At 37.9% G+C, this 20,319-nt stretch overlaps 1 protein-coding gene across 3 annotated transcripts in view; it reads left to right on the forward strand.

The window, feature by feature from the left end:
• The window catches only part of Pex1 (peroxisomal biogenesis factor 1), a 52,764-nt gene extending 36,573 nt beyond the window's left edge, over positions 1 to 16,191 (forward strand). The window contains exons 18-24 of one of the 3 annotated variants that reach the window (XM_020161183.2): positions 105 to 247; positions 333 to 436; positions 1,217 to 1,393; positions 2,625 to 2,855; positions 12,783 to 12,980; positions 13,456 to 13,586; positions 15,683 to 16,191. In XM_020161183.2, coding sequence (XP_020016772.2) covers positions 105 to 247; positions 333 to 436; positions 1,217 to 1,393; positions 2,625 to 2,855; positions 12,783 to 12,980; positions 13,456 to 13,586; positions 15,683 to 15,767 — 1,069 coding nt within the window. In that variant the 3' untranslated portion in view covers positions 15,768 to 16,191. Of the gene's footprint in view, positions 1 to 104; positions 248 to 332; positions 437 to 1,216; positions 1,394 to 2,624; positions 2,856 to 12,782; positions 12,981 to 13,455; positions 13,590 to 15,682 lie in introns of those variants that run through there. The other 2 variants (XM_074064742.1, XM_074064743.1) reach the window with 2 other exon arrangements.
• The last annotated feature ends 4,128 nt before the right edge of the window (positions 16,192 to 20,319 follow it).

A 20,319-nucleotide genomic window follows, 5' to 3' on the forward strand; every position in this document is an offset into this window, starting at 1 on the left:
ATATACATATATGTATCCATATACATCACCTATGTATATGAAATCCATTTGTAGGCTCTGAAGCCCTGTTCACATGAGAAGTTTGAAATGCTTGTTTTTCACAGAGCACAGGCGGCAAAGCCCTGCATTCTGTTCTTTGATGAATTTGAATCCATTGCTCCTCGCAGAGGTCACGACAATACAGGAGTTACAGACCGAGTGGTTAACCAGTTGCTGACTCAGTTGGATGGAGTGGAAGGCTTACAGGGTAATCACTGTAAATACAAAAGTATACTAGCATAACAAAATTTCACCACATTTTAGTTTTTAAGAAGTGTCATTTTTCCCCTCAGGTGTTTATGTGTTGGCTGCTACTAGTCGCCCTGACTTGATTGACCCCGCTCTGCTTAGGCCTGGCCGACTAGATAAATGTGTATACTGCCCTCCTCCTGATCAGGTGACCATTTCATATTTAGAGTCCAAAACCCAACAAGTGCTTCGCTCTTTTCATGTGAACTTTACTTCTGCCAGGTAATAGTGATGGCTTTAGAAGACCAGCTATCTTAGGCAAACGCTTAGTCACCATTTGCTCAAAGCATAAAAAAATTCTGAGTTAGATGCAGAGCATCTTTTTTTGTTTTTGTTTTTCATTCAAGTGTGAAAATTTTATAATCCTCCAGGGTTGACCAATTGGGAAAAAAGTCAAGAAACCTAAAGTATTACATGTCCATGTTCTCTGTGTTCCAAGGTCTCACACCATTATTATCCTATAAAAAATTCTGCTACAGAATCAAGCATATCTGATTAGTAAGCATGGGATCAGGTCAGAATCATAAAGATGGGATTTTTCAACTGTTCTATTTATGTGTTGTGCCAGCTCTTGCCCTCAAATTTAGAAATTAATAAGTGAATGAAATAACAAATGGTCAGAGGTATAAAATATCAGAATATATGTCACATGTAGCCATTATTTAAATTAATTTTCCCTTATTAGCACACTTGCTCAAATCTAAAAAATAACCACAGTCTGAGTAAGAAAGTATTTACACTGAATAGTTAGAATGCTACTATGTCTTTTCTGATAGGGAAAATGCTCCAAGGAAGATGCATAGTACACTTGTACATTTTCAGCTAACTTGTAAAGCTCATTAGATATGTAAAGGTAAGTTATTTAAACAACAAAATACACCGTTTAAGATAATAATTCATTTTATTTTTTTTTTGCTTCTTCCTTCAGGCTGCACGCTTTGAAATTTTAAGCGTTCTCAGTGACACTCTGCCTCTAGCAGATGATGTGGACCTTCCGCACGTGGCCACTGTGACCAACTCCTTCACCGGAGCCGATCTGAAAGCCCTGCTCTACAATGCCCAGCTGGAGGCTCTGCACGGAAGGCTGCTCCTGAGCAGACTCCAGGTCAGTTATGCCAGAAGGCTGCTGTGAAGTTCTATCAGAGAAAGAACAGTTCAGTATCAATTTTTCAGCTTTAAATAATAAAGAAACTTTCCTAAAATTGTATAGAAATTTAAATTTACCTTTAGTTAAATGTTCCATAATTAGAAGGGGGGGTTAGCAGAGAATTTGTAATTATGAAGAATTTAGTATCTGTTTCTTTAGCGTTACCTATATTGGCAAAAATATGTTGGTGTTTAGAAGGATATTTTTTAAATTGGGATATGAGTCCTTGTAAGTAGAAAAATAACTGAGGCTTTTCTTTTTAAAAATTTTTTTTAAATCAATTAAGGTTGTTTTTTATTTTGAAGATTAAATTGTATCAGCTGGCCAGTTGAGCCTCTTTTGGATGACAACTGTGTCCTTGTTTTATGTCCTCATTCTTTGATCACTTTCTTACTATACAAGATGTTCTTTGTCTTACACTTTCTGTAACCCAGCACTAGAATCAGCCTTTTCTCTAAGTATAGTATTTTGTTTTTAATTGCTATAGTAGATTATTTGTACATCACAGGCTTTACTAGGAAGTTTTTCTATATATTCTTCTCCCTCACTTTTTGTTGGAGATTTTTGCAGGATCAAAGTTCTTAAATTAGATACAGATGGTCTCAAGTTTCCACTGCTTATTTTGGCAAGCCTTTGAAGTGGGAGCTTTTTGTTTTGTTTTGGGGGTGGGGGTTGTTGTTGGTGGTGTTGTTTGTTTGTTTGTTTTTGGCAGTACTAAGATTGAACCCAGGGCCTGGCACATGCTAGGCAAATACTTTACCACTGAGCTCCATCCCCAGCCCTGACTTTCTTTCTTCTTTTTTTAATTCCCCTTTCTTATAATGAAGTGATTTACAAATATGTATTTCTACATATATACTCTATAACATGGTTTATTTATCATTTTGGTATAGAAAATGTGAATGGACAGGCAAGGACATAAAAAGTAAAACCCAGGTCTGAATCCTAGCTTTGTTATAGACTTTTTGGGAGGATGGTTGGCAAGCTATCTACACATTCCATCCTATCTTGCCTTATTTTAATAGTTGAAATTTTATTATCTGCCTTATAACCATTAAAGAAACAGCAAGAGCTCATTGAAAATGCCTGAGTTCCTTGTATGGTTCTATTAGAATGCTGTCTATGTTACTCATTTTTGAGTTGTGAATGATTTAGATCTTAGAACTGATTCTCCTTTTGTGTGTTTTAGGATCGAAGTTCCAGCTCTGATAGTGACCTAAGTCTGTCTTCAATGGTCTTTCTCAACCACAGCAGTGGTTCTGATGACTCAGCTGGAGATGGAGAATATGGCTTAGACCAGTCCCTTGTTTCTCTAGAGATGTCTGAGATCCTTCCAGATGAGTCAAAATTTAATATGTACCGGCTCTACTTTGGAAGCTCTTATGAATCAGAACTTGGAAATGGAACCTCTTCTGATTTGGTATCTAGCACATTTATCATCATACAGTTCAGAAATACACAGCTTGTGTGTTGGTGTAAAATTGAACAGTGGTTTATCTCCTGATCTGCCCCACATATTCTTTCTGGTTGGTTGTTCTTCAGTAAAAATGGTGTTGTATTTTTATTTACACTAATTAGCGATTTTTGTTCCTTCTGAAAACAGGGCTGGGAGTAAGGGAAATCCAAGCAGCTAAGTAGATGTGATTACTTACCCTTTGGTTTCTTTTCAGCTTATCTCTCCTTATTAGTGGTTTTTAACTAAAAAGGTCTTAAAATCTCTTTAGGTTTTATCCATTTTATAAATACAAATATAAATACAAATTTTATTATAGTAGAACAAATGAGGATAATGAGAAATTTGATATAGTAATGTCAAAAATTCTTAACAACAAAGCCAGGCACCAGGAGCTCAAACCTGTAATTCTAGCTACTCAGGAGGCAGAGATCAGGAGTATGGCAGTTCAAAGCCAGCCTGAGCAAATAGTGCACAAGACTCTATCTCGGAAACACTCATCACAAAAATAGGGCTGGTAGTTCAAGGTAAAGTCCCTGAATTCAAACCCCCAGTACAGCAAAAAAAAATTCCTGACAACAAAAATGATATCTGTTTGTGATTCTTTCCTTTGAAAATAAAAGCACAGTGAAAGTACTAATAATGAATCAAGATGAAAATATTTAGATTAAATGTGGGCAGTTTTATTGTTTTTGTACCTAATTAAAATAGCATTCAACATATATCCCCCCCCAAATTAATAATGGCTCACTGTTACTTTTTGGTACACATAACATTTTTACATATATTTAGTTACTTTTTTGGGTACATTGAGTTTATTCAGATTTTTTTTTAATTTTTATTTTATTCATATGTGCATACAATATTTGGGTCATTTCTCCCCGCTTCCCCGCACCCCCTCCCTTATCCATCGCTACCTGGCAGAAACTATTCTGCCCTTATCTCTAATTTTGTTGAAGAGAAAGTATAAACAATAATAGGAAGGACCAGGGTTTTTGCTGGTTGAGATAAGGATAGCTATACAGGGAGCTGACGCGCATTGCTTTCCTGTACATGTATGTTACCTTCTAAGTTAATTCTTCTTGAACTAACCTTTTCTCTAGTTCCTGGTTCCCTTCTACTATTAGCCTCAGTTGCTTTAAAGTATCTGCTTTAGTTTCTGTGCATTGAGGACAACAAATGCTATCTAGTTTTTTGGGTGTCTTACCTATCCTCATACCTCCCTTGTGTGCTCTCACTTTATCATGTGCTCAAAGTCCAATCCCCTTGTTTTGTTTGCGCTTGATCTAATGTCCGCATATGAGGGAGAACATACGATTTTTGATCTATAGGGCCAGGCTAACCTCACTCAGAATGATGTTCTCTAGTTCCATACATTTACTTGCAAATGATAACATTTCATTCTTCTTCATGGCTGCATAAAATTCCATTGTATATAAGTACCACATTTTCTTAATCCATTCGTCAGTAGTGGGGCATCTTGGCTGTTTCCATAACTTGGCTATTGTGAATAGTCCTGCAATAAACATGGGTGTGCAAGTGCCTCTGGAGTAACCTGTGTCACAGTCTTTTGGGTATATCCCCAAGAGTGGTATTGCTGGATCATATGGTAGATCTATGTTTAGATTTTTAAGAAGCCTTCACATTTTTTTCCAGAGTGGTTGTACTAGTTTGCATTCCCACCAGCAGTGTAAGAGGGTTCCTTTTCCCCACATGCTCGCCAACACCTGTTGTTAGTGGTGTCGCTAATGATGGCTATTCTAACAGGGGTGAGGTGGAATCTTAGTGTGGATTTAATTTACATTTCCTTTATGGCTAGAGCATTTTTACATGTGTTTTTTGGCCACTTGAATTTCTTCTTTTGAGAAAGTTCTGTTTAGTTCACTTGCCCATTTCTTTATTGGTTCATTAATTTTGGGAGAATTTAGTTTTTCAAGTTCCCTATATATTCTGGTTATCAGTCCTTTGTCTAATGTGTAGCTGGCAAATATTTTGTCCCACTCTGTGGGTGTTCTCTTCAGTTTAGAGACCATTTCTTTTGTTGAGCAGAAGCTTTTTAGTTTTATGAAGTCCCATTTATCTATGCTATCTCTTAGTTGCTGTGCTGCTGGGGTTCCATTGAGAAAGTTCTTGCCTATACCTACTAACTCCAGAGTATTTCCTACTCTTTCCTGTATCAACTTTAGAGTTTGTGATCTGATGTTAAGATCCTTCATCCATTTTGAGTTAATATCAGTATAGAGTAATAAACATGGATCTAGTTTCAATTTTTTGCAGACTGCTAACCAGTTTTCCCAGCAGTTTTTGCTGAAGAGGCTGTCTTTTCTCCATTGTATATTTTTAGTGCCTTTGTCAAAGACAAGTTGGTTATAGTTGTGTGGCTTCATATCCGGGTCCTCTATTCTCTTCCACTGGTCTTCATGTCTGTTTTTTTGCCAGTACCATGCTGTTTTTATTGTTATTGCTTTGTAATATAGTTTGAAGTCAGGTATCGTGATACCTCCAGCATTGTTCTTTTGACTGAGTATTGCCTTGGCTATTTGTGGCCTCTTGTGTTTCCATATAAATTTAACAGTAGATTTTTCAATGTCTTTAATGAATGTCATTGGAATTTTGATGGGAATTGCATTAAACATGTAGATTACTTTTGGGAGTATGGACATTTTTACTATGTTGATTCTACCAATCCATGAGCATGGGAGATCTCTCCACTTTCTATAGTCTTCCTCAATCTCTTTCTTCAGAAGTTTATAGTTTTCCTTGTAGAGGTCGTTCACATCTTTAGTTAAGTTTACACCTAGGTTATTTGATTTTTTTTGAGGCTATTGTAAATAGAATTCTTTTCATGTATTCTTTTTCAGTTTGTTCATTATTAATGTATAGAAATGCTAATGATTTTTTTTTTCATTTTTCTTTTATTATTCATATGTGCATACAAGGCTTGGTTTATTTCTCCCCCCTGACCCCACCCCCTCCCTTACCACCCACTCCACCCCCTCCCGCTCCCCCCCTCAATACCCAGCAGAAACTATTTTGCCCTTATCTCTAATTTTGTTGTAGAGAGAGTATAAGCAATAATAGGAAGGAACAAGGGGTTTTGCTGGTTGAGATAAGGATAGCTATACAGGGCATTGACTCACATTGATTTCCTGTGCGTGGGTGTTACCTTCTAGGTTAATTCTTTTTCATCTAACCTTTTCTCTAGTTCCTGGTCTCCTTTTCCTATTGGCCTCAGTTGCTTTAAGGTATCTGCTTTAGTTTCTCTGCATTAAGGGCAACAAATGCTAGCTAGTTTTTTTGGTGTCTTACCTATCCTCACCCCTCCCTTGTGTGCTCTCGCTTTTATCATGTGCTCATAGTCCAATCCCCTTGTTGTGTTTGCCCTTGATCTAATGTCCACATATGAGGGAGAACATACGATTTTTGGTCTTTTGAGCCAGGCTAACCTCACTCAGAATGATGTTCTCCAATTCCATCCATTTACCAGCAAATGATAACATTTCGTTCTTCTTCATGGCTGCATAAAATTCCATTGTGTATAGATACCACATTTTCTTAATCCATTCGTCAGTGCTGGGGCATCTTGGCTGTTTCCATAACTTGGCTATTGTGAATAGTGCCGCAATAAACATGGATGTGCAGGTGCCTCTGGAGTAACAGTCTTTTGGGTATATCCCCAAGAGTGGTATTGCTGGATCAAATGGTAGATCGATGTCCAGCTTTTTAAGTAGCCTCCAAATTTTTTTCCAGAGTGGTTGTACTAGTCTACATTCCCACCAACAGTGTAAGAGGGTTCCTTTTTCCCCGCATCCTCGCCAACACCTGTTGTTGGTGGTGTTGCTGATGATGGCTATTCTAACAGGGGTGAGGTGGAATCTTAGTGTGGTTTTAATTTGCATTTCCTTTATTGCTAGAGATGGTGAGCATTTTTTCATGTGTTTTCTGGCCATTTGAATTTCTTCTTTTGAGAAAGTTCTGTTTAGTTCACCTGCCCATTTCTTTATTGGTTCATTAGTTTTGGGAGAATTTAGTTTTTTAAGTTCCCTGTATATTCTGGTTATCAGTCCTTTGTCTGATGTATATTTGGCAAATATTTTCTCCCACTCTGTGGGTGTTCTCTTCAGTTTAGAGACCATTTCTTTTGATGAACAGAAGCTTTTTAGTTTTATGAGGTCCCATTTATCTATGCTATCTCTTAGTTGCTGTGCTGCTGGGGTTTCATTGAGAAAGTTCTTACCTATACCTACTAACTCCAGAGTATTTCCTACTCTTTCTTGTATCAACTTAAGAGTTTGGGGTCTGATATTCAGATCCTTGATCCATTTTGAGTTAATCTTGGTATAGGGTGATATACATGGATCTAGTTTCAGTTTTTTGCAGACTGCTAACCAGTTTTCCCAGCAGTTTTTGTTGAAGAGGCTGCTATTTCTCCATCGTATAGTTTTAGCTCCTTTGTCAAAGATAAGTTGCTTATAGTTGTGTGGCTTCATATCTGGATCCTCTATTCTGTTCCACTGGTCTTCATGTCTGTTTTTGTGCCAGTACCATGCTGTTTTTATTATTATTGCTTTGTAATATAGTTTGAAGTCAGGTATTGTGATACCTCCTGCATTGTTCTTTTGACTGAGTATTGCCTTGGCTATTCGTGGCCTCTTGTGTTTCCATATAAATTTAACAGTAGATTTTTCAGTCTCTTTGATGAATGTCATTGGAATTTTGATGGGAATTGCATTAAACATGTAGATTACTTTTGGGAGTATAGACATTTTTACTATGTTGATTCTACCAATCCATGAGCATGGGAGATCTCTCCACTTTCTATAGTCTTCCTCAATCTCTTTCTTCAGAAGTGTATAGTTTTCCTTGTAGAGGTCTTTCACATCTTTTGTTAGGTTTACACCTAGGTATTTGATTTTTTTTGAGGCTATTGTAACTGGAATTGTTTTCATACATTCTTTTTCCGTTTGCTCATTGTTAGTGTATAGAAATGCTAATGATTTTTCTATGTTGATTTTATATCCTGCTACCTTGCTGTAGCTATTGATGATGTCTAGGAGCTTTTGAGTAGAGTTTTTTGGGTCTTTAAGGTATAGGATCATGTCGTCTGCAAATAGGGATATTTTGACAGTTTCTTTACCTATTTGTATTCCTTATATTCCTTCTTCTTGCCTAATTGCTCTGGCTAGGAATTCCAGTATTATGTTGAATAGGAGTGGAAATAGTGGGCATCCTTGTCTGGTTCCTGATTTTAGAGGAAATGGTTTTAGTTTTTCTCCATTAAGTATAATGCTGGCTATAGGTTTGTCATATATAGCTTTTATAATGTTGAGGTACTTTGCTTCTATTCCTAGTTTTCTTAGAGCCTTTATCATGAAATGGTGTTGGATCTTATCAAAGGCTTTTTCTGCATCTATTGAGATGATTAAGTGGTTTTTGTCTTTGCCTCTGTTAATGTAGTTTATTACATTTATTGATTTTTGTATGTTGAACCACCCCTGCATTCCTGAGATGAAACCTACTTGGTCATGGTGAATAATCTTTTTGATGTTGAATTCAGTTTACCATTACTTTATTGAGGATTATTGCACCAGTGTTCATTAAGGAGATTGGCCTATAGTTCTCCTTTTTGGAGGTGTCTTTGCCTGGTTTTGGGATAAGTGTAATACTGGCTTCATAAAATGTGTTAGGCAGTTTTCCTTCCCTTTCTATTTCGTGGAACAGTTTAAGGAGGGTTGGTGTTAGTTCTTTAAAGGTCTGATAGAATTCAGCAGAGAATCCATCAGGTCCTGGACTTCAATTTCATTGCTGCTTCAATTTCATTTTGTGTTATAGGTCTATTCAGGTGATTAATAACCTCTTGGTTCAGTTTTAGATTATCATATGTATCTAGAAATCTGTCCATTTCTTTAAGATTTTCAAATTTATTTGAATATAGGTTCTCAAAGTAGTCTCTGATGATTTCCTGGACTTCCATGGTGTTTGTTGTTATCTCCCCTTTTGTATTCCTGATTCAACTAATTTGGGTTCTTTCTCTCCTCATTTTAGTCAGGTTTGCCAGGGGTCTGTTCATCTTGTTTATTTTTTCAAAGAACCAACTCTTTGTTTCATTAATTCTTCGTTTTTTTTTTTTTTTTTTTTTTGGTTTCTATTTCATTGATTTCAGCTCTTACTTTTATTATTTCTCTCCTTCTATTTGTTTTGGGATTTGCTTGTTCTTGTTTTTCTAGGAGTTTGAGATGTACCATTAGGTCATTGATTTGGGATCTTTCAGTTTTTTTAATGTATGCACTCATGGCTATAAACTTTCCTCTCAGGACTGCCTTTCCTGTGTCCCATAGGTTCCAGTAGGTTATGTTTTCATTTTCATTGACTTCCAGGAACTTTTTAATTTCCTCTTTTATTTTATCAATGACCCATTGTTCATTAAGCAATGAGTTATTCATTTTCCAGCTGTTTGCATGTTTCTTGTCTTTACTTTTGTTGTTGAGTTCTAGTTTTATTCTATTGTGATCAGATAGAATGCATAATATAACAGAAATATAATTTCTGTTTTCTTATATTTGCTGAGGCTTGCTTTGTGTCCTAGGATATGATCTGTTTTGGAGAAGGTTCCATGGGCTGCTGAGAAGAATGTATATTGTGTAGAAGTTGGATGAAATGTTCTGTAGACATCACCTAGGTCCATTTGATCTATGGTATATTTTAGATCTAGGATTTCTTTATTGATTTTTTGTTTGGATGACCTATCTGTTGATGATAATGGGGTGTTAAAGTCTCCCACGACCACTGTGTTGGCATTAATATATGCTTTTAGGTCTTTCAGGGTATGTTTGATGAAATTGGGTGCATTGATATTGGGTGCATACAGGTTGATGATTATTATTTCCTTTTGGTCTATTTCCCCTTTTATTAGTATGGAATGTCCGTCTTTATCTCATTTGATCAATATAGTTTGAAGTCTACTTTGTCAGAGATAAGTATTGCTACTCCTGCCTGTTTCGGGGGCCATTGGCTTGGTAAATCTTCTTCCAGCCTTTCATCCTAAGCCTGTGCTTATTTCTGTCAGTGAGATGGGTCTTCTGTAAATAACAAATTGTTGGATCTTCCTTTTTAATCCATTTCGTCAAACGGTGCCTTTTGATGGGTGAATTAAGTCCATTAACAGTAAGTATTAGTACTGATAGGTATGTGGTGATTCCTGTCATTTAGTTATCTTAGTTGTTTGAAGGTTTGATTGTGTGTACCTAGATCGAGGTTACTGTCTACTTTCTTGCTTTTTCTTTTCCTGTAGTTTGGTGCTGCCTGCCCTTTCATGGTTATGTTGGGTTTCACTTTCTGTGTGCAGAGTCCCTTGAAGAATATTTTGTAGTGGTGGCTTTGTGGTCACGTATTGTTTTAGTTTCTGCTTATCATGGAAGACTTTTATTGTTCCATCTATTTTGAATGATAGTTTTGCTGGGTAGAGTATCCTAGGGTTGTAGTTATTTTCATTCAATACCCGGAAGATCTCACCCCAAGCTCTTCTTGCTTTTAATGTTTCTGTTGAGAAGTCTGCTGTGATTTTGATGGGTTTACCTTTGTATGTTACTTGTTTTTTCTCTCTTACAGCCTTCAATATTCTTTCCCTAGTTTCTGTACTTGTTGTTTTAATGATGATATGCCGTGGGGTAGTTCTATTTTGATCTGGTCTGTTTGGTGTTCTGGAGGCCTCTTGCATCTGTATGGGAATAGCTTTCTCTAGATTTGGGAAAATTTCTGTTATTATTTTGTTGAATATATTACGCATTCCTTTCGCTTGCACCTCTTCTCCTTCTTCTATGCCCATGATTCTCAGGTTTGGTCTTTTGATGGAGTCAGTGAGTTCTTGCATTTTCTTTTCACAGGTTTTGAGTTGTTTAACTAATAGTTCTTCAGTTTTTCCTTTAATTACCATTTCATCTTCGAGTTATGAGATTCTGTCTTTTGTTTGTTCTATTCTGCTGGATTGGCCTTCCGTTTTGTTTTGCAGTTCTGTTTCATTCTTTTTTCTGAGGTTTTCCATATCCTGGGTCATTTCCTCATTAATGTTTTTTATTTTCTTCCTGAGTTCAGTTATCTCTTTATTAATCATGTTCCCTGTTTCACTTTGGTGTTTATACAGTGCTTCTATGGTTTCCTTTATTTCTTCTTTTGCTTTTTCAAATTCTCTATCTTCTTGAGTGTCTCCTGTACATTTTGGTTGACCATATCCAGTATCATTTCTATAAAATTCTCATTGAGTACCTGTAGTATTTCTTCTTTTAAATTATTCCTGTGGGCCTCATTGGGTTCTTTGGCATAGTTTATCTTCATTTTGTTGGAGTCTGGGTCTGAGTATCTGTTTTCTTCATTTCCCTCTGGTTCCTCTACTAATTTTTGCTGTGGGGAAACTGGGTTCCCTGTTTTTTCTGTCTTCCCATCATTGTCTTTGGTGTTGTTACTGTCCCTGTACTGTGCGCAATTAAGTATTTTCTAACTTGTAATAATAACAATGGTGATATTTAGAATGGAAGGGTGAGAGGAGAGGGAAAGCAAAGAAGGTAAAGAAAAAGGGAAAACAAACAAGTAAAAAAAACAAAACAAAAAGTTTCAAAGATAAGCAGGGAGAGATAGTGTACTAATCAACAGTAAGCTAAACAGGCATTAGAGAGACAGAGAGAGAAAACTCCAAGTTCAAATGCAATAATGTTTCAGTCTTAATAATTTTTGTGTTCGTCCCTCAGCCTCCAATCCCGGACATGGTGTCTCAGACATAGTTCTGTCTTTGTCATCAAAGGGGAAAAAACCAAAAAAAAAAAAACCACACACATATACACAAAAAACACCACAAAGTGTCCCAAGTTCAAATGCAATACAGTTTCAGTAAGTTTTTCAGCATGCAGGTGTAGTTCGGTTGTTTTCTCATCAAAGGAAGAGAGAAAGAAAGAAAAAAAAAGCATCTGGAGACAGTTCTGAGAGTGGTATCTGCGGCTGTGGCTTGCCTGCTTGCTGCTCTCAGCCTGTAGCTGGCGGCGTTATTTATGCAGATCTCTGGGGTGAGCTTAGCACTCACCTGGCCCTGCAGGCTTTGTTTACTCAGAGTTCTCCTGTGCTAGAGCCTCTGCTACAAGTTTTCCCTTTCAAAGTACATTGGGGGAGGTGACACTGCACCAGCTTTCTCAGGCCTGCGTGTTTATTTACAGTTCACGTGGGAAGTGGGTCTTCCCCCCTCTCCTGTGGAGTTTTCCTCCCAACACCACTTTTACAAGCTTTCCTGCTCCTGGTTGCTGGGCGTGCGCCCCCACTTCTGCCTTCTCCGGTGGCTTGTTTATTTACAGTTCAATGAGAAATTGCTTGCCCCCCCCTTTGGTGCTCAGGGCGCCCCGCCCTCTTTGCTACGTGTCTTTTTGTTGTTGTTGCTTATTCCAGATTTTTTAATAGTATAAAAGTTGCTCATTTGTTTGTTCATATGTATAGTATTTTTTAAAATCTAGTCTTTAATTGTGTTTTCTGTTTCTTAACTTCTTTCTAGAAATGTCCTAGAACCTTCCTGTAAGTGTTTGCCAAAAACTAAGAGTAAGGCTCATTTGGAACCTATCATTGGCCATTGATATTGTGGATTTGAGTAACAAAGCAGAAAAAAAAAGTCCCTGTGTTATGGCAGTTTTGATTTAATGGTGACTCTATAAGATAAATATCAGTGAACTTTGATTTTATAGAATGCCAACATCTTTCAGGCTTGCTTAATTTCAGTGAATTGAAATGTGAACTTAATCTGTGTTAAGGTTTATTACTTAAAATTTTATGTTTTTGTCTTTAGTAAGCACATGATTTTTTTTCTCTCTTGCTCCCCTCCTTGTTCTTTCTTCCTTCTTCCACTACCATACCTACATGCAGAGCTCACAGTGTCTCTCTGCACCAAGCTCCATGACTCAGGATTTGCCTGGACTTCCTGGGAAAGAACAGTTGTTTTCACAACCTCCATTGTTCAGGGCAGCTTCACAAGAAGGTTACCAAGAACTTACACAAGAGCAACGAGATCAACTGAGGGCAGAGATCAGTATTATCAAAGGCAGATATCGAAGCCAAAGTGGAGTATGGCTTTTTTTCCTTCTCAGTATAATTGTTAAAACTTTCTTTTTTTTGCTGTATGTAGTAGTGTGTTCCTGTAATCTTCCCTATGGGGGAGGCATAGATAGGAGGATCACAGTTCAGAGCCATCTCCCAGCAAAAACATGGGACTGTATCTGAAAAACAAAAACAACTAAAACAAAAAAGGCCTGGGAGCATGGCACAAGAGGTAGAGGGCCTGCCTGGCAAGCATGAGCTCCTGAGTTCAACCCCAGTTCCACCCCCAAAAAACTTTTTAAAAATCGTTTCTCTTTTTGATATATATTCTTTTGACTTGTAAGTGAGCTATATTTATAAACAAGGTATTAAAACATACCAAGTTGTCAAATGGTATGAACTTCTTGCTTCCAAACCATTTTAGTGCTAAGAAAGGGAGTGTATGGTCCTCTGTAAAAACTATTCCTAAGTTAACGTTTTGTTAATCTGTCTTTTGTTTAAGGAGGATGAATCCCTTCCCCAACCAGGACCAGTCAAGACCAGTCTTGCTATTAGTCAGTCACATTTAATGACTGCACTCAGTCATACAAGACCGTCCATTAGTGAAGATGACTGGAAGAATTTTGCTGAACTGTAAGTAACGACTTCTTGTGGACGTACAGGCTTATTACAGGTGCATCATCATTCACTTAAACTTTAAAAGTTTATATTTAAAATAAAAAATAGTATTTTTAAATATTTTAAGAAATTAATTCAAAAGACTTATGTGGTTGGACTGGGGGTGTTGGGCCAGTGGCAGAGTGTATGCTTAGCATGCATGAGGCCCTGGGTTCCATCCCCAGCACCACCATAAAACAAACAAGCAAATAAATAAAAATAGGTAATAGCTCTGTATTTAACCCAGAAACTTGAGGAGTGCCGAAGTCAAAATTGAATTTTAATTAACTAATTAATTTGATCATATTGCATTGTTTATCATCAACTAATTTAATTTTAGAAACTTTGAAAAATAGGAAAATCAATAGCTCCTAAATGATTCTGGTTGTATGATTTGCAAGATTTATTTAAAAAAAAAGTAAATACCTGTTTGACTTCAAAATAATTTTTTTTTTTTCTTTTTTTGCAGTACTGGAGTATGAACTCAGGGCTTTACACTTGTATAGCAGGCACTTTACCACTTGAACCACACCTCCAGTTTTTAAAATAATTTAAGTTTTATCGATCTCAAGAACATTTATATTCATATTTTTTATTTGTGGACCATGTTTAGTACACATGGCTTGTACACTTTTATATTTTTTCTTACTATGATAAAAAACACTGAGCCAGGCACCTGTGGCTCACACCTGTATTCCTAGCTACTCAGGAGGCAGAGATCAGAAGGATCACAGTTCAAAGGCAGGTCAGGCAAATAGTTCAGGAGATCCTATCTCAAGAAAACCTGTCAAAAAAAGGGCTGGTAGAGTGGCTCAAGGAGAAGGCCCTGAGTTCAAGCCCCAGAACTGAAAAAAAAAAAAAAGAAAGAAAAGAAACTCTGTTCATATTGTTATATAGCTGCCCCCTTTTAGCAATCCATACAAGTTAGACTTCTTGTAATTGACTCTGTGGCTACCTGTGAGGCTGAGAACAATGAACTGTCAACCATTCCTTATGAGTGATTTGACATAATTCAATAAATATTTATTCCTGGTCTCTCAATAAATATTTCAACTCTAATTTTGCAGTACTTTGAGGCATGTATGAGTGCATACATCAGCAATGTGTCCTTACCGTAGAAAAGTCAAAAAACAAAGATAAAGAACAATAAAGAATGACATTTTCCTTAATTTCATATAGTTTGTATGCTTTTACATTTTTCTTACTGTGATAAGAACACTCCACACATATTGCTATATAGCTGTCTCCCTTTTAGCCATCCATACAACTTGAACATTTAAGAAGGTTACTACTTTGTTGTTTTTGTCATTTTATAGTATAGCTGTACCATAATATCCAATTCATTGACATTTGGTGTTGTTCCCAGGCTTTCACTACTAGCAGCAGTATGGTAATGCACATTTTTGTAGCTGTTAGCACATACCCCTAATTATTTCACTAGGATGGAGGTAGAATTGTTGCCTTACAGGGTACTCATTTTTTTATTTTTTTTTTTAATGGTTCTGGAGCTTGAACTTAAGGTCTACACCTTGAGCCACTCCACCAACCCTTTTTTTGTGAGGAGCTTTTTTGAGATAGGGTCTCACACAAACTGTTTGCCCAGGCTGGCTTTGAAACGAGATCCTCCCAATCTCTGCCTCTGAGTAGCTAGGATTACAGGTGTGAGCCACTGGCACCTGGCATACTCACGTTTTTTAATGCTTTTGAAATATAGCCAAATTGCCTTCTAGAAATATTGTACAGCGAGTCTTTCAGTAGCACCCTCGCTAACCTGAGTGTCACAGTGTTCACTAACCTTGGCCGATTTGATTGCAGAAAAATTATATCTTGTTTAGTAATTGGCCTTTCTCTGATTAAAACCATTTTTATATTATTCATTACCTTTTGTATTATATCTTTTCAAACTTGTCTTTTCATTCCCTTTGCTCCTTTTTTCTATTAGAGTACAACTTTGAAAAATTATTTAATTCATACAAAAATTTTGTCTAGCTTATTATTTATTTTCTTTTCATTTCTTAAAATATAATTGTTTGCAAACAATCATTTTTTGCTATCTCTCTTACTTTTTTAAGGTATGAAAACTTTCAAAATCCAAAGAAGAGAAAAAATCAAAGTGGAACAGTGTTTCGACCTGGACAGAAAGTAACTTTAGCATAAAATGTACTTCTGACTTTCTGGAGTGGGGTGTGTGTGTGTGTGTGTGTGTGTGTGTGTCTGTGTCTGGCTTGTCCCTTACATTGTAACACTGAAATTGGTGTCTGTAAATTTCTTTTTAATTTAATAAATTTGGTTATCTATAAAATCACAGATTGGTAAATGCTGTGATTATGTTATAAACAGGATTACTTGAGATTAATACTGTAGAATAAATTGAGATATTTGTAACAGATTATATATTTTATTTCCTCTAAATCTATATTAAATACCTAGTGAAGTAGCTATTTTTCTTTTGAAGGAAAGATAATAGAAGGTAATTTACTGGAACTCATAGATGGCATTATCATGTATTTCTAGCATTTGACAAATTCTATGCTTTGCAATTTGTTGACTATTTTAGAAAAAAAATCCTGTTATCTACTAATCCAATTATCTTTTCGTCTTATGTTATTTTCCTCTCCCTATAAAATGTGAAATTTACACACAATTCAAATCAGTTTAATTATCCTTCAGCCAGAAATGTGATCGCCTCCCCTGGTAAACCACATCCAGCTCCAAGTCCAGGATTTTTGAATGATGTGTCTTCCTCTCCCAATCCACGATTTTATCTTGATATCCCCTTAACCTATGGACCAAATTGTGAAGTCAGCTACCATCAGTTCAACTATGTATCTAGTGTCTATGCAGTAATTCGGTAAGGGGAAAGGAAAAAGGAGAAAATTAAAATACACAAATAAACACACAAGTCAGTAGTAGCAGATGTGCAAGCAGTGATCATTGCCCTGCCACAGCCATTCCTGAGGCCATGGTAGTCTTTTTCTTCTCTTGTTTCTATTACTTGTTCCATGTTACTGTGACTTCAGCCAGCACTTCAGTGAGTAAGAAACCTTTCCTAGGCGAGGTGACCTGGAACCTTCTTTTCCTCTGAGCCATTGGTAGGCCTTTCTGATTCAGGTTACAGAAGTCTATCACAAGGTTCCATCTACACTTTTCCTATTCCTCATTGTATAGCAGCAACTCTAGCCCTTCATTATAATCAGTTCCTTGAGCCAACATCATAATTCTGCCCTTCTAAGCCACTGGAGTCATTGCCATGCTCCCTTGGTAGAAGTGTTCCTTCTTTGGTTATTCTCAACAAGCAAATCCAGAATCATAAGAAGTGGAAGGTTTTGTGGGTCACTAGGTACAGGCTAGGCATGGGTATGCACCTGTAATACCAGCACTTGGGAGACTGATGAAGATTGGGAGTTTAAGGCTAGCATGGGTACACAGTGGGACAGAGAGAGAAAGAAGAGAGGGGAGGAGAGGAGGGGAGGGGAGGGGAGAGGGGGGAAGAGGAGGGGATGGGAGGGGAGGGGAAGAGAGGAGAGGAGAGAAAAGCAAAGAAAAGAAAAGATTTCCCTTCACCACTGTCAGAGCCACCCCCTCAATACAGCAGTAATACATTCTCTGATGGCTGGGTCACAGTGGAGTTCTAAGTCTCCAGGAATCAGTGTTAGTATAGGTACTGGCTCTCTGATAATCCCCAAATGTCACCTGGCAAATGGCCTAGCGAGTGGCCTTGGATCCTTTGGCGGGAAGATTCGTGGCAAGTACTTATGAAGTTATTGCAGGGCCCTCTATCTATTTGCTTGTTCATTGTTCTGAACTAGGCCTGAGAATTGGGCCAGGGGCCGTGACTGTATATTATGATAACAAATCAGGCCTTTGTTGACTGAAGGGAAATCTTTTTAAACTTATAAAGATCTTTGCCTGTGTATTTTGGTCCTAAGGATACAACAATCAGGCAGCACCAAAGCTCCCCGTGGGGTAAAAAACAGTGTAAATGAACATGTTGGCTTTGCTGGCAGCTGTGATAGTCACATCCAGCTCGCTTATCACACTACTCTGCTACTCCATGATTCACTCCATCCCTGTAAAATCAGTCTGTTTCTACTGCATCATCTACCTCTTGTATCCTGATATTGCTGTTTCCATAGGTTGACTAATTCAGCATCCATTCTGAGCACCTTGCATTTCCATACTCTCTGGGAATAAGTCACGTGCTCTCCATTACAGTCACATGACATAGTTCTGGACAGTGAGTAGACAGAGTCTCAGGGCAGACTTCCTTTCTGAAATAGGGCACAACTCCTGGAGATACTCCAACCATCTTGCACAATGAGGGTGAAAAACCACAGGCCACTGATGATAGCAAACAGCATTGATCCTGGTTGCCTGATGGCAATCACTGAGCTAACAGAGCAGCCCTGAATGTCCTACTCCAAGACTTTTTAAAGCCAGAGACAGAGTGAACCCTTTGTTTCAGTCTCCTGAACAGTGCTCCTCTTACAGTCAAAATCATTCCCCACCTGGGGTGACATCACCTGTTGATGCCTCCCAAGGTTGCCTATCCCTAGTCCTCCACCTACCCCACATCCCTATGTAAGATCAGCCATCTGCTCTGCCTTGGGAGCCTAGGCCTGACCCACACTTCTTGCCCTTCACTGTACTGAGGAATAAATTCAGCTTTATTTTATTTCAGGATATTGAGTGATGGTCTCATCCTTTGTTAACTTCCCTGGTCAATATTAACAATTTCTAACCTGATAGTCATCTGTTAAGAGCCTGATTAAGAGAACACACAGTGGAGCACAGATGACTGATTTGCTGGGTTTAACCTTTTTCTTATTTTTTACCATATCCAGTTGTCTCTTTGGTATATTGCAAACTTAGGGAGCTGGGTTCTTGGCTGTTATTTCTATAGAAACCTAAAACGTGACCTGGCACTAGAATTCACTCAATAAATAAACAATAACTATTTGTGAGTCATGCTTATTTATCAACTGAGATTGAGATACCTTCTTTGGAATAAATAAGAAGGAGTGTTAAAGAAAAAAATTAAAATGGAAGCCACAGTTTAAATATATTTCAAGGCCAACCTTGTAATCAAAACTTAAGTCAACCTGACTTCACAAATGCTTGCTCAAATAAAAAAGAAACACAGAATATAAACTCTACAGTGAAATTAAACTCACCAGCTACAAACAAGTTGGTTTAGACAGCTCTGCTTTGCCTTTAAAAGAATGTTAATTTATAAGTCAATCATGTATGAGAAAGGTCAAAATCCTCCCTCCTTTATCCTTTATGAAGCTGGTATGACACAAGTCTCCACTCAAACTATTTTTAATTTTTGGCAGAACTGGGGTTTGAATTCAGGGCCTCCTAAGTTGCTAGACAGGTGCTCAACCACTTGAGCCATGCCCCCAGCACTTTTTGCCTTAGGTTATTTTTCAGAGAGGGTCTCGAGAGTTCTGCCGGGGCCAGCCTGTATGTGATTCTCCTACTTATGCTTCTAGCATAGCTGGGATAACAGGTGTGCACCGCAATGCTCAGTTGAGATGGGGGGGGGGGGCTCACTTTGTGCCAGGGCTGTCGGTCCTCCCATCTCCAACTCCCAATTAGCTGGGCACCTGGCCTTAGGCTGTTCTTTCATATGCACAATAAACTAGTTTTTTTCCCATTTGCTATGTGTTGCTAGGAATTCAATCCAGGCTTTGAGCATGCTCTACCACTGGGCCACACTCCCAATCCTGATTTTATTTTGACAGAAAGAAAAGAAAACTAAAACAAAATCTAATATTTTAACAAACACTGACTTTTTTTTTAATTAGAACAAATATAATTAAAAATCAGTTTGAATTGTAAAAGCTGCAGCTACTCAGGAAAGGGAGGCAGAAGGGTCTCAAGTACAAGGCCAGTCCAGGCAAAGTGGCAAGACCTTGTCTGTAAAACAAAAATAAAAAACCAAAAGGGCTACAGATGTGGTTCAAGTGGTAGAGTGCTTACTTAGCATGCTTCAAGCCCTGGTTTTAAACCTCAGTACTGCAAAACCAGACAAACTGACAAAAAGCCTGACCTGAACTCTTTCTGCTGCTCAGGGCGTTAACATGCCGGATTGCTCCCTGGCCTAACCCTGCACCAGTGGCCCTGCCTGGGGGTGCTGGCAGGATTTGCTGGTATGCTGTGGGAAAGGCCTTTGCTGTGGCCTCTGTTTTGTCCCACGACTCCCACTTCACTGACTTTCTTGCAGATGAAGCTGGCGGAAGCAATAGTAGATTTGCCACTTTTCTGTATTCCTAAAACCTTTCCCTAAATGTCCACAATCCAGGACACAAGACCTGGTAAGCACTATTTCTGGGCTTGGGATATTTGTGCACAGGCCTAACATTGAGAAAGGAAGCTGTGACTGTGCGGGCTTGGATGGGCTTTAAGTTTGGCATGAGTCAGAGCCTGGGACCACAGATAGCATGGCTGCCCAGCCAGCTACCTGACTCAAGCAGTTTGTCCCATAAAACATTAGATGAGGAGACAAAATACACTGCGGGCAGTTTTATTATTGTTTTTCATCTCCTGCCCCCTCACACCACATTTCAGTTACCTAATGGATACTAATGTCAAGAATCATGTCATTGACCTCTCATTACAAAACAAAACACACAGTGCCTCACCTGGAGAGCTCCACCTGGAAAGCTGCCACTATTTTTTCATCTTCCATAAAATTAACACATCT

This window comes from Castor canadensis, chromosome 2 (assembly GCF_047511655.1).
Source record: "Castor canadensis chromosome 2, mCasCan1.hap1v2, whole genome shotgun sequence".
NCBI classification, from domain to species: Eukaryota; Metazoa; Chordata; class Mammalia; order Rodentia; family Castoridae; genus Castor; species Castor canadensis.